The sequence below is a fragment of the Apteryx rowi genome, unplaced genomic scaffold (assembly GCF_003343035.1).
Source record: "Apteryx rowi isolate R43461 unplaced genomic scaffold, aptRow1 scaffold_27, whole genome shotgun sequence".
Taxonomy (NCBI): domain Eukaryota; kingdom Metazoa; phylum Chordata; class Aves; order Apterygiformes; family Apterygidae; genus Apteryx; species Apteryx rowi.
Genome location: NW_020449085.1, coordinates 4675263 through 4688474, shown reverse-complemented (window position 1 = coordinate 4688474; position 13212 = coordinate 4675263). Strand labels below are relative to the sequence as shown.

Below are 13212 nucleotides of genomic sequence, written 5' to 3'. Positions count from 1 at the left end.
CGGGGGCGGGGCGCGCGGCGGTGCGGACGCCGGTTCCGGTCGCGAGGCGGGCGTCGCAGTGGCTGGGAGCATCATGGCTGCGGCCGCGTGGATGCCTACGGTAAGCGAAGGGGGACAGTCCCCGCCGCCGCCGCCTCCGCGGGGCCCGGGCGCGCGCCTGACCTTGGCGGCGGAGCGCGGCGGCCGTTAGCTCCAACGGCCGGAGGCGCCCGGGCCCGCCGTTCCCGGCGGCGCTGCGGAGGTCGTGCCGCCCTTCCCGAGCCGCGGGGCGGCGGCGTGCGCCTCGGCGGTGCCCGGGGAAAATGGTGGTTGCGAAGGTCACTGCGGAAGGGCAGCGGGGTGTCGGCTGTCACCGAGCCTTCGGCGGGGAAGCGAGGCCGCGGCCGTTTCGCCTGTTGGCTCTCTGCCCCCTGCACGCGCTTCGGGATCCGCTGGCTCCGAAGTGCGCTGAAAAGCAGCAGTTGCTCTGGGGACGCCTCGAAGAGGCCTGTTTGCCTGGAGTAAAGGGAATTTCTTTTGCGTCTTTTAATAACAGCCTGAGGTAGGCTAAGTCGCTGAGCAAGCCCCTCCACGCGTGTCTCACGTCTCTGAAGATCTGCCGAGCGCTGGTCGTGATGCGTACCTTTAAGGTCAGAATGGACCATTACTGTTTAGTCCAGTTCTCCGCAACTCAAGTCCGTGATTTCTGGCAGAAAACGCTCTGGGCCTGCTCTACTCCCTTCTCTTTCCAGGGCTGCTCAAGAATACGAATCCCGATTCTCTAAGTGGGAACCGTACTGTGAGGGCACTTAGGCTTCCGCAGTCCAGACCCGTCTGCTGCTCCCGCTGCTGCCTGCAAGTCAAATACATGGCTTGCTATGCTAAACATTGCTCGCCTGTTCGTGTGACCCTGTACATCTCATGTTGAGTTACAGGCCAAAATGAATTCTAGCTTAAATTACTTCTTCCACAGTATTCATTACAATATACCTGAGAATTATATTGCTTCTAATTGTTTCTGTTAGTGCCCAGGTAGTTTGTCCCTTTTGCCATTCAGCTATATTTAGCATACCTGTCAATAAGGATAGGAGATTACAAACTGTCAGATTGGACAGGAGATTACAAACTGTCAAATCATGGATCTAGCCAGGATGGCTACATACAGATGATCCAGATGAGGATGGTAGAACTGAAGCAGCGTGAGTCTGATTACAGTTGGAAGATCATCTGACTCTTAAATCATAGAGGCATGACAGTTTCTAAAGAAGATAACACTGGGAGGCTGTGATTTTTCTGTAGTCAGTTACCTACAGTGATATGGTTGGGGATTTTGTCCTTGGTGCTCTGTTAGGTAAGAACTCCAGCTGAGGTATCTTCTCTATTTTGAAGCTTTATGCCAGTTCTGAATATTCAGATGTTAGAAAGTGTAATTCTTTGCCTAAACTGTGTAGATGATGATTTTCATTGTTATGGTGACTTTTCTTTTGTCTTTTATATGCACTTCAACCACTCTTTTTAAATTGTCAGGCACAGAGAAGGTTAAAGCACAAAACGCACAAATGTAAAAGGTTTAAGAACAAAATTCTCACCAATTTCAATGAAATAGAAGTCACGCTAATGCAAGTACTCTTTAAAAGATTACCTAAAATGTGTAAACATGCTGTCCACACAGCTATTAATGACATTTTCATGTTTGATTTCTCACTTTGCTTTTTATGAATCTTAAGTCTTAGCGCATTATCCATCTAGCTAGAGTTATTGCAAGCTTATTTTAAATGTGTAGTATCTAAGGACTTAGATTACTATGTGATAATTTCCTCTTATCCCCAGGCAAGATAAGAAATTATGGTGCACTTCAAACTGTGGCTGTCCTGGGTTTACCTCGTGCTGAGAATACTCACGTGAGGTATTAGTGTACAGTATGTTACTGAGCAACTTTACAAAGCATTAGTTATTCTGCTCTAAATTTCATCTCAAATGGGTATAAAAATCAAAATGAAGCAGTGATTTTTAAAATGTAGAATTGCTGAAATATTGATACCTTTTTAAATATCCATTTGTGTAGTAAAGTAGTATCTTTTTTGTTTTATGTTCTTACAGGTCTCTCGGTTGCTAGGTGCTTTCAAAAACCAAAAACAGGTGACCAGAAGTTTTGGTAGTGCTGTGAGTATAATAGTACCATTTTTTTCTTTTAAGAAGTTTCTCAAGAAAGGACCTCAGAAATTTACTTTAAGATCACTGTATTATTTTTACATTCTCAAAAAATAAGGCCTAAGTAAGTGAGCATATATGCTCTTAATGCCATGCTGGATTCAGATTGGTTAATTACTGTCTTTGGGAATTGCATATTACAGAAAAAGTGATAAGCTAAGACAGGCTCTAGCAAAAGATAGAAGTGGCATGAAAACTTTTCACAAAATCTGGACATAAGACAGTTCTTCTGAAACTCATTTGGAAATGGGCAAATTAGAAGAATTGTTGAGAAGCTTCTAATTTTTTTTTATTTTGCAGACTTTCCTGTAAGCACTAGATTTACTTTAAATACTGCTGCTTTTAGTATACGTTGCATATAAAGGTCTGCCTTTTCAAGGCCCTCTTTAATGTGTTTTAGATGATGACTGTATATTTTCTTGTAGATGTTTTCCTTCCTTTATGTGTGTGCTTAAAGTGCCCACAGACCTGTTCTCAGTGAAGATGGCCTTGAAAACTTCTCAGGCAGATGCAGGGCTCACCACCACTGCATGCTCCCTTATGCGAGACTTAAGTTTGAGGAGAAACAGTGGCTTTTAATTGGAAGCTGGTAGAATAGTGGAGAAGAGATGCTGAACTGTAGGTCATAGCTTACATATTACAGAAGGATTTAGAAGTGAGGCACCTCACATTCTGTTTATACCACATTAATGTTTCAGGTGCAGTCTCCTCTGGCTCACGTGCAGTCCTGTTGTGCTGCGAAGCAACTGGAGTGTAAGACAGCACAAAACTAATCTTGAAGGCATTCAATTAGTTATGTACTTACCATTGCTGTTGAGCTTTCAGTTCAGTTCTTTTATCTGAAGCTTCATGTCTTTTGTTTTGCACAGTGAAACTCTGGCTCTAATTAGTTAAAAAAATCAGTCACAAAATATTCATTGAAATTCTGAATATTTTGCATGAAGAAGTTTGGAAAGACTTCTTTAATTCTAATTGGGCTTTGCAAATAATCTGTCTCTGAGCTGCCTTTTTTGTAGGTAATAAAGAGCTCCTACAGAAATGTTGGAAATCTTTAAGCAAAACAAAAAGAGAGGGGTATATAGGATTAACATAGTAATCATCACATTTTTTTAACCAAAGTGGAGTACTTTCTTCCCCTGTTATCTAATAAGCCTGAGCTGTGCAGTCTGTTTCATCTGTTTGAGGATGATAAAAGATTGGGAAATTCTGCAGGCATTATGGGGAAAGAATAACTTGACATTGTTAAAAATGGGTCTGAGATTTTTAGGAAGTCACTTGAAAAGTTTAGATAAGCCTGAGACTTTAAGATAAATATAGATTTTTCATAAACTTAACCTTCTCTAACATGGGTCAGTATCATTGAAGCTCACTGATAATATTGGAGATATATGGGTAACAGATCCATAGCTAGATAATACTATCTCCTCTCCAGTTTCCAAGAAGTAAGCATGTTATTTCAAGGAGTACTGCACAGGAACCTGACTTTCAGGTTACACCTGTGTCTTGAGAATGAGTTCATACTAGGCAGATTTTTAAACAATTCTCTTAAAACCTTTGCAGCCTTCCTTTGAAAGTAGGCTAGTCATTCTTGCTTCTGTCCACTACTGCTATTCTGTACAGTGATTTTTGGCAACTGGAACTTTATTTTTTCATTCTAGCAGTTGCTTGGTTCCTGCAGCACATGAAAATGATTTCTACATTTGACACAGCATTCATTAGTTGTACTACTGCATTTTTTTTTTAATCTAGGTGCAAACAGTAACTTTAATCCCAGGAGATGGCATAGGACCTGAGATTTCTGCTGCTGTCATGAAGATCTTTGATGCTGCCAAAGTAAGTGCATATTCTTCTTACTGTGAGTAAGTTTAGTTACAGCAACAAGCTGTAACTAGGTGCATTAACAGTATTTTTCCCTTACCTTCCAAAGTATCAAGTCATGTTTAAGCTATTAAGACTTCTACTTGGCAACAGAAAGAGTCTGAAGTTTCAGAAAATAGAAGATAGCATTGCATTATCAAGGCAGGGCTCCAAACTGTTAACTGGCAGAGGAATAGAGAGTTGAGAGCAAATGCTGCGTTTAATTTTTGGAAATATCAACTCAATATATCATGTGAAATCATCTTGTTCGTGCAGTAATCTTGAGCAACTGATAGAAAGATGTTCTTTTAGCCACTGTGATTTCTCAGTGCAGATCAAAGTATGTGTGGAAGGGCTAGCTTATTCTTAGAAACTTATCTGCAATTAGTCTGTTGTACCGTCAAACACGTTCAATTCTGTGATATGCAAACTGGGTATATCCAAGGACTGTTTCGGTACCTACGTGAGGAACTTCATCAGAACTTGACAGGTTTCCTGGGAAGAAAATAAAGCTTTTCAGGAAAGAAACTTGTTAAATTGTTCCATATTAGTAATGGTACCAAAGCACGTTCCCTGTCTATTACAACTGTCCAGCTTAGATTTGGAAAAGGTGACGTTCTCTTTAATTATACATAAAGCCTTATAATAGTTTGGCTGTGGAGATGAATGGCATGGGGGAGTAAAACCGAAGTTTGTGTGCAAGTGCGCATTTCAAAACTTAATCAAATTCATTCATTTTTAAGGGGGATTATCCAATATGTTATGCTTGGACTGATTCTGTTTCCTTAGAAAAGCCCTTGTATCTTTTCCTGTATGATCCTTCCTGATGAAAGAACAGGTGGCAGCCTGTCTCCAAATACAAGATTCTCGTGGTGAATGCAAATTCAGGAAGCATTGTGGGACACTTGCAGGCTCTCAGTTAGATAACAGATGTATCTGTTATGTACTGTCTTATAGGTAGTTTGGATGATGAATTTTGAATGAATTCAGTTTTCAAATGTCCTTTGTCTCTTGAAAATACAATGAGCTAGACAGCTGTAACAAGTTGAAGGAAGTAGCATGCATATGCAATTCTAATGATATCTGTGTATGTGATACCTAGGGAGGCATCTTGTGGTATTCAAGTTTATGCTGTTATATTGCTAGTACTATTTCGTTTTCAATTATTTAATAACATTTTTAAAGCTTTTTTCTTTTCAAGTTCAAATATCTCATGCTTAGTGTTACTCACCAGAGGAAAAATTGTTTTGGAAGGCTTGAGTAAAATTCCTTAAGCCCCTTTTTGTGCAGGTGAGGAAAAACTGGAAGCAAAAGTCATGATATTGAAGTTAACATAGGACAAATGTGTTTAGGCTCCTATTCAGTGGGAAGAGAGGAATGTTACAGCTATCCAAGGACCAGGAGGAAAGTGGATGATACCTCCAGATGCCAAAGAATCCATGGATAAAAACAAAATGGGATTAAAAGGTATTTTAAGGGTTAATACAAAGATATTAAATACCGTTGTTTGTACTGTGGGTCTGATTTAAAAGGCAAAGTCCTTCATCTGTAGCGCAATAAAATGGCTAATTATAGGGGCCAGTGTGTCAAGTAGTCTTCTGCAAGCTTAAAACAGTCCTTCATTTCAAGGCCATAACTGTTACAGGTCTTCTAGGAAGTAYGTTAAAGAAGGGAGCCTTACTAAATACTAACCTGTGGACCATATGCAGAAAGCATTTCCAGTGCTGCTGATATACGGTAGTTATGAGATAATTATACTCCCAATGAGTGGTATCTTACTTCAAATCTTTTACTAGTTTTCAGTGAAACCTTCTGTGAAAGCTGCTATTCCATGTGGAATAAGGGTCATGATTAGGCCTTTAAACAGCTGATTAATATCAGTGTGTAGTAGTCTTGATGGCACAAAGAATTCCTGTGGCACTTCAGCGTAACGGTTCAGTAGGAATTTGGAGCTCTTCTGCAAGAGTACCACAGAATCGTATCTGTAGTTTGAACTCTAAATTTACAGAGGGCCTTATCTTCTCACTCATTTCTGGTTTTTTGTTTGTTGTTTGGTTGGTTTTGTTTTCCTTTTAGGGCCTTTAAAAACCCCGATTGCTGCAGGGCACCCATCAATGAATCTGCTTCTGCGCAAAACCTTTGACCTGTATGCGAATGTCCGCCCCTGTGTCTCAATTGAAGGATACAAAACGCCATACACAGACGTAAACATTGTCACAATTCGAGAGAACACAGAAGGCGAATACAGTGGAATTGAGCATGTGGTACGTTACTGGAAATGTTGTGTTTCTGGCAGAATTTCTATGTTCCATTAATGATAACTTTGCCTATTTAAGTTGCCTAGCACTAAGAGGGCTTTTTGGTTAAGTCCTTTAGCCATAAAAAAGTTATTTTATTGTGAAACGCCTTGGGGAGACTACCCAGCTCAGAATTCTGATATTTTGTTGTCCCAAACATTCATACTATTGATTTTAAAATTAAGCTTACACTTTTACTAGCAATGTAACTACTGTCTTTCAGATTGTTGATGGTGTTGTGCAAAGTATCAAGCTAATCACAGAAGAAGCAAGCAAGCGTATTGCAGAATTTGCTTTTGAGTATGCCAGAAATAATCAGAGAAGTCATGTTACTGCTGTGCACAAGGCAAATATTATGTATGTTTACACTTGTTTTGAGAAGACAACAAACAGTAATATGTTTTTAATGATAAATAACTTCATTAATCTTCCTCAAATGTATAACTTCTGTTCATGCTAGTGGGAGACCTCATAAGTAAAATGGGGAATACTGACCCAGTGTCGATAGGCCTGTAATAACTGTATACTAATGTTTTTATTACTAAGTGTGTTGTATTCCTGTGACTTTCCTCCCTAAGTCCTTATTTTAAAAGTAATCTTAAACTAGGAAAATTAATTAAAAACTGAGCATGAAATTGGCCGGTATCTTCCAAAGCACTTTGCAGTGAACTGAATCACATCATGTAGTATTACATGACACCACCTTTACAAACTCAGTGAGCCTTTAGTAAATGAATACAAGTTATTTTGAGAATTACTGTATGCATATGTTAAATTATTGATCCAAAAAACATTTTAGATTTTACATTTTAGGTGGGAATTTAAAAGGGGGGCAGTGTGTCAAGTAGTCTTCTGCAAGCTTAAAACAGTCCTTCATTTCAAGGCCATAATTGTCACAGGTCTTCTAGGAAGTATGTTAAAGAAGGGAGCCTTACTAAATACTAACCTGTGGACCATATGCAGAAAGCATTTCCAGTGCTGTTGATATACAGGAGTTATGACATAATTATACTCCCAATGAATAGTGTCCTATTATTTAAAGGAATTTAGGGGCATTTAAAGGAATTTGAAAGGTGTAACTTCTCTGACTGTAATATATTAAAAATATTATTTATATTTAACAGAAGGGATTACTAATTAAGGGATCGCTAATTAAGTTTCTGTGCTCTAGTATTTTTATTTAATCCTCTGTTGCATGCAGTTGTTTTTATCTTCAATATTGCTTACTTTCAATAACTGTAATATTCTCTTGCTTATTAAATTGCAGGAGAATGTCTGATGGGCTTTTTTTGAGAAAATGCCGGGAGGCAGCAGAAAACTGTAAAGATATTAAATTTAATGAAATGTATCTGGATACTGTGTGTCTGAATGTGAGTATTTACCAGTTTTAATTGCAGTTATTTTTTAGCTTAAATTCTTAATCTTAATAAATGTATACTTTTTTCTAGATGGTTCAGGATCCATCACAATTTGATGTGCTTGTTATGCCAAATTTGTATGGTGACATCCTCAGGTATGGAGAGTTCAGTTTTAACTCGCCCAGCATGTAAAATACTGTCAAGTTTCCAGACTATTGTTCAGGTTATATGCTAGGCAGATGAGTGACTGTTTTCTGCATCCAGAGTTTAAATCTTTATAAATTGGAATCTAAATGGGAAGAAAAGATGGCATTATTACACTTCATTTATTAATATATTATTGAGGGGAGCTATATGATGAGAATGTGCTTCTTATTAAAGAAGAAAGCTTCTGATGATGGAGACTATGAATGTCATTCAGATCTCTTGGTGTTGGAGGGAGGGGGAAGGGAAACATCTCCAAATGCATGAATAAGTTTATGGCTTAAATTGTAATGAAGAACACTTAGTTAGACATCATTATTAGACTTTCTAATCTTAGACTGTATAAGATGACTGTAGGATCATAGTGTTTAGAGCAAGTAAGCCATACAGTTAAATGATTCTGCACAGTGACTGAAAAATCAAATGTATGGCCTCTTAATATCCTACCAGGCCTTGTTTTCTGTATTTTATCTTTTCCTCTTTAACACTAATACTTTAATACTTCCTCCTTTAATATTGGGGGTACTTGATGTCTTGAAGGCAAAATCCATTGGTAGATATCTTGTATTCTGTAAAATGTTTCAGAATTTAAACTCAATTAAACTCAATTAAATATTGCTTAGTAAAACTAAGTATCTCTAAACTGAACTCTTGTGTATAATGTAACATTGCTTCTCTTTGTATGACCAAGGAAAGATTGAGAAAATAGATTGAATCAGAATTAGATTAAAAGATAAATGATGATTTATAAAATCTCTCTCCCAGACTCTAAATGAATATAGCTAATTAGTTTGTTTTAGCTTAAATTTAAAATAGTTCCAAACTTTTCTGCTCATTAGTCAGACACCAACTAACGTGTAGGCAATAAAATGGTATGCTAAAACATCAGTGTTTTAAGATCCTTGTTTATTAGTGTGTTCAGCTTTGAGGGTACTGTATGATGACTGTTGGCATAGTGGGTTTGTCCTTCCCCTTGTTAATTTGGGAGGAAACCCCACTTATGTCAGACTTGTGACTCCTAGATTGTTCAGTAAAGAGAGGGGGATAACTATTCTGGTATCACTTGGAACATACTCCTTAATTTACATATAATAAATTTTAAAACTACTTGTAATTTACGTCTCTGAGCAAAATTCTGGCATGTTTTAGAAGAACGTTACATATGAAAAGTAGTTCTGTTGCGTCTTCAGGGGAAGTAAGACTTTTGGATGGTTACAGGGAACTGTACGTTAGAGTTTTTGCTAGCTTTTGAGACTTCTAAAAGTATCCTATGTTTTGAGTACTTTTTGTTGTGCTTATCTGTCTTGGTTTGGTCACCCTTATTCTAGTACCTGGGATTTCCTTTTAATTTTTCTTTATTAAGCTCTCTTTTCTGCTGGTAGTTCTACTAACAACTTTCATGTTCCAGTGGAGTACAAGTGGCTTACAGTATCTGTTCTTTTCCCAGTATTATCCTTAGACTGGTAAGGTCTTAGACTGGTAGGCTGGTATTTAAAATAAGCTCTTTAAGTTATTGTTGCAATGAAATGCACATAATAAAGTGCAAACAAATATTTTAATACCTTGTTGAGAGGCAATTGCATGTGGATTTTTTTTCCCCAGTGACTTATGTGCTGGATTGATTGGGGGTCTTGGAGTAACACCAAGTGGAAATATTGGTGCTAATGGAGTTGCAATTTTTGAATCGGTAAGTCTTCTTACATGAGGTAAAATAGTAATGACTATTTTGTCTCCAGTTGAGAACTTAAAACTTGTCCACCACACATAATATGACTGTCATTTAACTAAGTTCTCTGTAAAACCTTTTTTCACTGTGAGAATGCTGAAACTTTACCTAGAGACAGTAGTTAGATTATGTATTACATATAGGTTTTTCATGTGCTTTTACTGACTCTTTTTTTTTTTTTTCACCCTTTTTTTTCATAAAAAACCCACCCTCTGTGAAATAGAATTTGAGAGCCACAATTGGGAGATATTAGGTATCTGATTCCTGTTTCTACTGAGGCACATTAAGATGAATGAGTTCCCCTTTCTAATACCTTTGCATTGAATTGTTCTGTTCTTTTCTGTCTCCTTTCCATTAACTTTATCAGCAAAGTAAATCCTATTTTAATATGCTTTGTGCATGAGAAGTGGCTTAAATGCATTGAATTGCTTAAGGTATTTCARTCAACATATTGACTTCATGATAGGCTCACTTTTATTTCTAGGTTCATGGAACCGCTCCAGACATTGCAGGAAAGGACTTGGCAAATCCAACTGCTCTTCTTCTGAGTGCTGTAATGATGTTGCGTCATATGGGACTGCACAAACATGCCACAAAAATTGAAACAGCTTGTTTTGATACAATTAAAGATGGAAAGGTAATATAATGGTGTACAAATACATGCAGTGAATTAGAATAATTCTATCACAGCAAAAATTAACTTAGAACATCAAAACAAAACAGCAGATGCCCAGCTGTGCTAGCCTGAATCATGGGCAGTGCCACAGGAGCAGAGGAATGAGATTCCGCTCTCTCTGCTAATAGCAATTATATTACCTGTGGTGGTACCAGATGTGCCCAGCTCAGTAATAGGGACACTCTGTAGCATTCCTTGTGTCTCAGTTACCCTTGTCTCACATATCCATGGCTTTTGTTAAATCTAAAAGCTAGAACTGCATCTCTGTTGTTCAGGAAGGGAATTAGATGTTTAGATAACAGTAGTATTTCACTTGTGAAGCTTATAATATATACAAAGTTTATATATTTAAATCTGGACCTTGAAATGAAGGACACTTACTTGCCTTTTACAGGCTTAATCATCCATCTCTTCTATAGCATCTCAGACTTGAATGTAATACTTCTGCTCCTATTTTTCAGATCAATTATTTTATTTTTACCTCCTAACTGCTTTGGCTTCTTTGGGGACTACAAAAGAATAGTCAAGGGCAAAACTATATCTAGTATTTATTTTTCCCCTCAAGATTGTATGTGACCTCCCTTGGGCAGTGTCTCCAGATTAGAAACCCAAATTGATTTTTTTTTTTTTTTTTTGGCTTGCGCCCTGAAACCTGACTTGAATTTGTAGTCCTAATGTTATCAGTTCACTTATCCACTTTGACTTCCACCTTATGAAAACATAGTTGGAAAGATCCTGAAGACTGTTGTTAAAGAGCATCAGCAGTTAGCCATGTTGGTGCAATTATCTGGGGCAGGAGCATAAGAAGCTGCTTTATAATTAAAAGTAACAAACATGCTTAAATGAAAAGCTGTCATCATTTCATAAGTGGTCTGTTTGCAGCTATCATACTGTGTGTAGCAGCCACTTTAAAAAAAAATGTAAACTTACAAGTGAATAAAGAGGTGCTCCTGTAAAGTGCCCATTTACTGCTCTGGAAATGAAATCCTCCATCTGCAGGTCAGTAAGTCTATGGAAGATAACATAGTGCAAGTCTTGCTACTTGTTTACTAGTTGCTTAAAATGTCATGATGATATGTTCACAATGAAGAGAACTTTCTAAATGGAAAAAAAGCAAAATGCAGTTGAAATGACAATATCTTAAAATAGTAACTTTTATTGCCTCGTATGCTTGCAATTTCTCTCCCTTCTTCCTACCTCCCCCATGCCATGTAAGAACTCTGTGTGTGTGCATGTGTGTGTGTGTGCGTCTTGTAGGGGGAAAACTAATGATTTAAATTTACCTCTTGGACTGCTTTAATCTTGCTAGGTTGGACACGGGATCTTGTTACCAAACTACTTTTTTTTTTTTTTTTTGATTTTACTGTCCTCATTGCACCAGAATTGTACTTGATCAGCAGGTTTCTTTAACTCTGCATTTTTCATCTTTTAACTAAACTAAGCAAACTTAGAGAACTGTTAACATGCAGCATTTCAAAACCTATCAATCATCTATGTGCTTTTTCTGTGTGGGTTTCCTTTTAAAAACAAAAAACAAAAACTTCATGTAATGACACTTTCTCTGTTGTTTGCCTTTGCATTGAGCCTTCATATATAAATTTGATCTCCAAAGGACAAACCTGTTATGAAAATTTAACTACTTTCAATTAAGTACACTTCTATGTGGCCAAGAGACTTTAGAAGCTCTGGCCAAATTCACTTTCTTCATAATTTGGAGTTAAGATAAAAAGATGCTGAGATGTTAACACTCTGTGATAACATAGCACTTGATGTTCATAGTCACTTTCTCTACATACTGTAGTTCTCGTAGTTCTTATTGGTGAAAGCTGTAAGGGATGCAGAGAATCTCAAACTTGATGTGGTCCTTTTTATCCATATTTACTTTCCATATACTATATATAAAAGTAAAATTGTTTAGAGGCAAGAATAGTCACATTAAACACTTTAATAATGTTGTTTCTTCTTCCTTCAGGTCTTGACAAAAGACTTGGGAGGTAATGCGAAGTGTTCCGAATTCACAGAGGAGATCTGCCGCAGAGTACAGGACACAGACTAAACTTTGCTCATACTGCTTGTAATAACTCCTAAAGGACACATCATACCAAGTACACTATATGTAACCTGATATCCATATGCATATAGTTTGCCTGTCTCTTCAGAGAGAAAACTTTTTAGTTAGGGCCTCTCCATTAATAACTATGGCCCAAAAGGCTACAAATGATGCTTGTGCCTGCTTTCAGTGGACTTTTCTAAGTGCTTTGTCTTATTTATTTGTTTTTATCTATCTGGTGAACTTTTTTATGTCCAGGTGAATTATTTTATTGTCATTGTAACTGTTTACCATTTTCCATTTCAATTAAATGGTTTTTACTTTCCAGGAAGAAAAATTGTGTAAATATAATGATAACAAAATTGGTGAATTGTAAAGGCACCTTAATGCTTAAAACCTACTTTATTGGTTTCACTGAAATGTAAAAGATAGGTTTTCAGCCTAACAATAGCACAAAATGATCTTTATAAAAAGAAACGGGTATAAAATAACTTAAATAGCAATTTTGTGTTAAAAGCAATGAAGAAATACTTTTAGGTACTCTGGTGATCCATGAAATATAACTTTGTTCTCCAAGCGCATAAATAAAGAAATGAAAAATTCTAGAGACTTAATCTGTGTGTTTAGAAAAACAAAAACAGAAACCAGCTAGAGATGAGAAATAATGTTAAAGTAAAATTATCTTTCAAAGCTAACTATCCAAATAATTCTTGTAAGTTTTCCTCTCTGAAACATACTTTAATTTACAACAGAGTTCTCCTAATGAAGAGTAAATTATACAAATTTATTTCTGCTATATATTGTGAGGAGGGAAGTATTAACTTTGCAAATTTATWCAAAATATTTCATTCAGC

At 37.3% G+C, this 13212-nt stretch overlaps 1 protein-coding gene across 8 annotated transcripts; it reads left to right on the top strand.

Moving 5' to 3' along the window:
* Positions 1–23: 23 nt before the first annotated feature.
* IDH3A (isocitrate dehydrogenase 3 (NAD(+)) alpha) lies at positions 24–12960 on the top strand. Of its 8 annotated transcripts, none has more exons than XM_026068272.1 (12): positions 1810–1885; positions 2080–2142; positions 2889–2943; positions 3940–4023; positions 5400–5514; positions 6124–6311; positions 6568–6701; positions 7612–7714; positions 7793–7857; positions 9509–9593; positions 10117–10269; positions 12281–12960. In XM_026068272.1, the coding sequence occupies exons 4-12, from the start codon at positions 4000–4002 to the stop codon at positions 12362–12364; spliced, it is 951 nt and encodes a 316-aa protein (XP_025924057.1). In that variant the 5' UTR covers positions 1810–1885; positions 2080–2142; positions 2889–2943; positions 3940–3999; the 3' UTR covers positions 12365–12960. The 8 variants fall into 8 exon arrangements, with proteins under 8 accessions (XP_025924051.1, XP_025924053.1, XP_025924052.1 ...); XM_026068271.1 differs by having other exon boundaries at positions 2889–2982; XM_026068266.1 differs by lacking the exons at positions 1810–1885; positions 2889–2943 and adding an exon at positions 24–100 and having other exon boundaries at positions 12281–12529.
* Positions 12961–13212: the final 252 nt, after the last annotated feature.

Bases quoted from the DNA above. Each gene is read 5' to 3' on its own strand.
- IDH3A (XM_026068266.1), top strand. From the start codon at position 74: ATGGCTGCGGCCGCGTGGATGCCTACG. The intron at 101-2,079 runs GTAAGCGAAGGG...ATGTTCTTACAG, and splicing joins CGGCCGCGTGGATGCCTACG to GTCTCTCGGTTGCTAGGTGC. The intron at 5,515-6,123 runs GTATTTTAAGGG...TTTTCCTTTTAG, and splicing joins AAACAAAATGGGATTAAAAG to GGCCTTTAAAAACCCCGATT.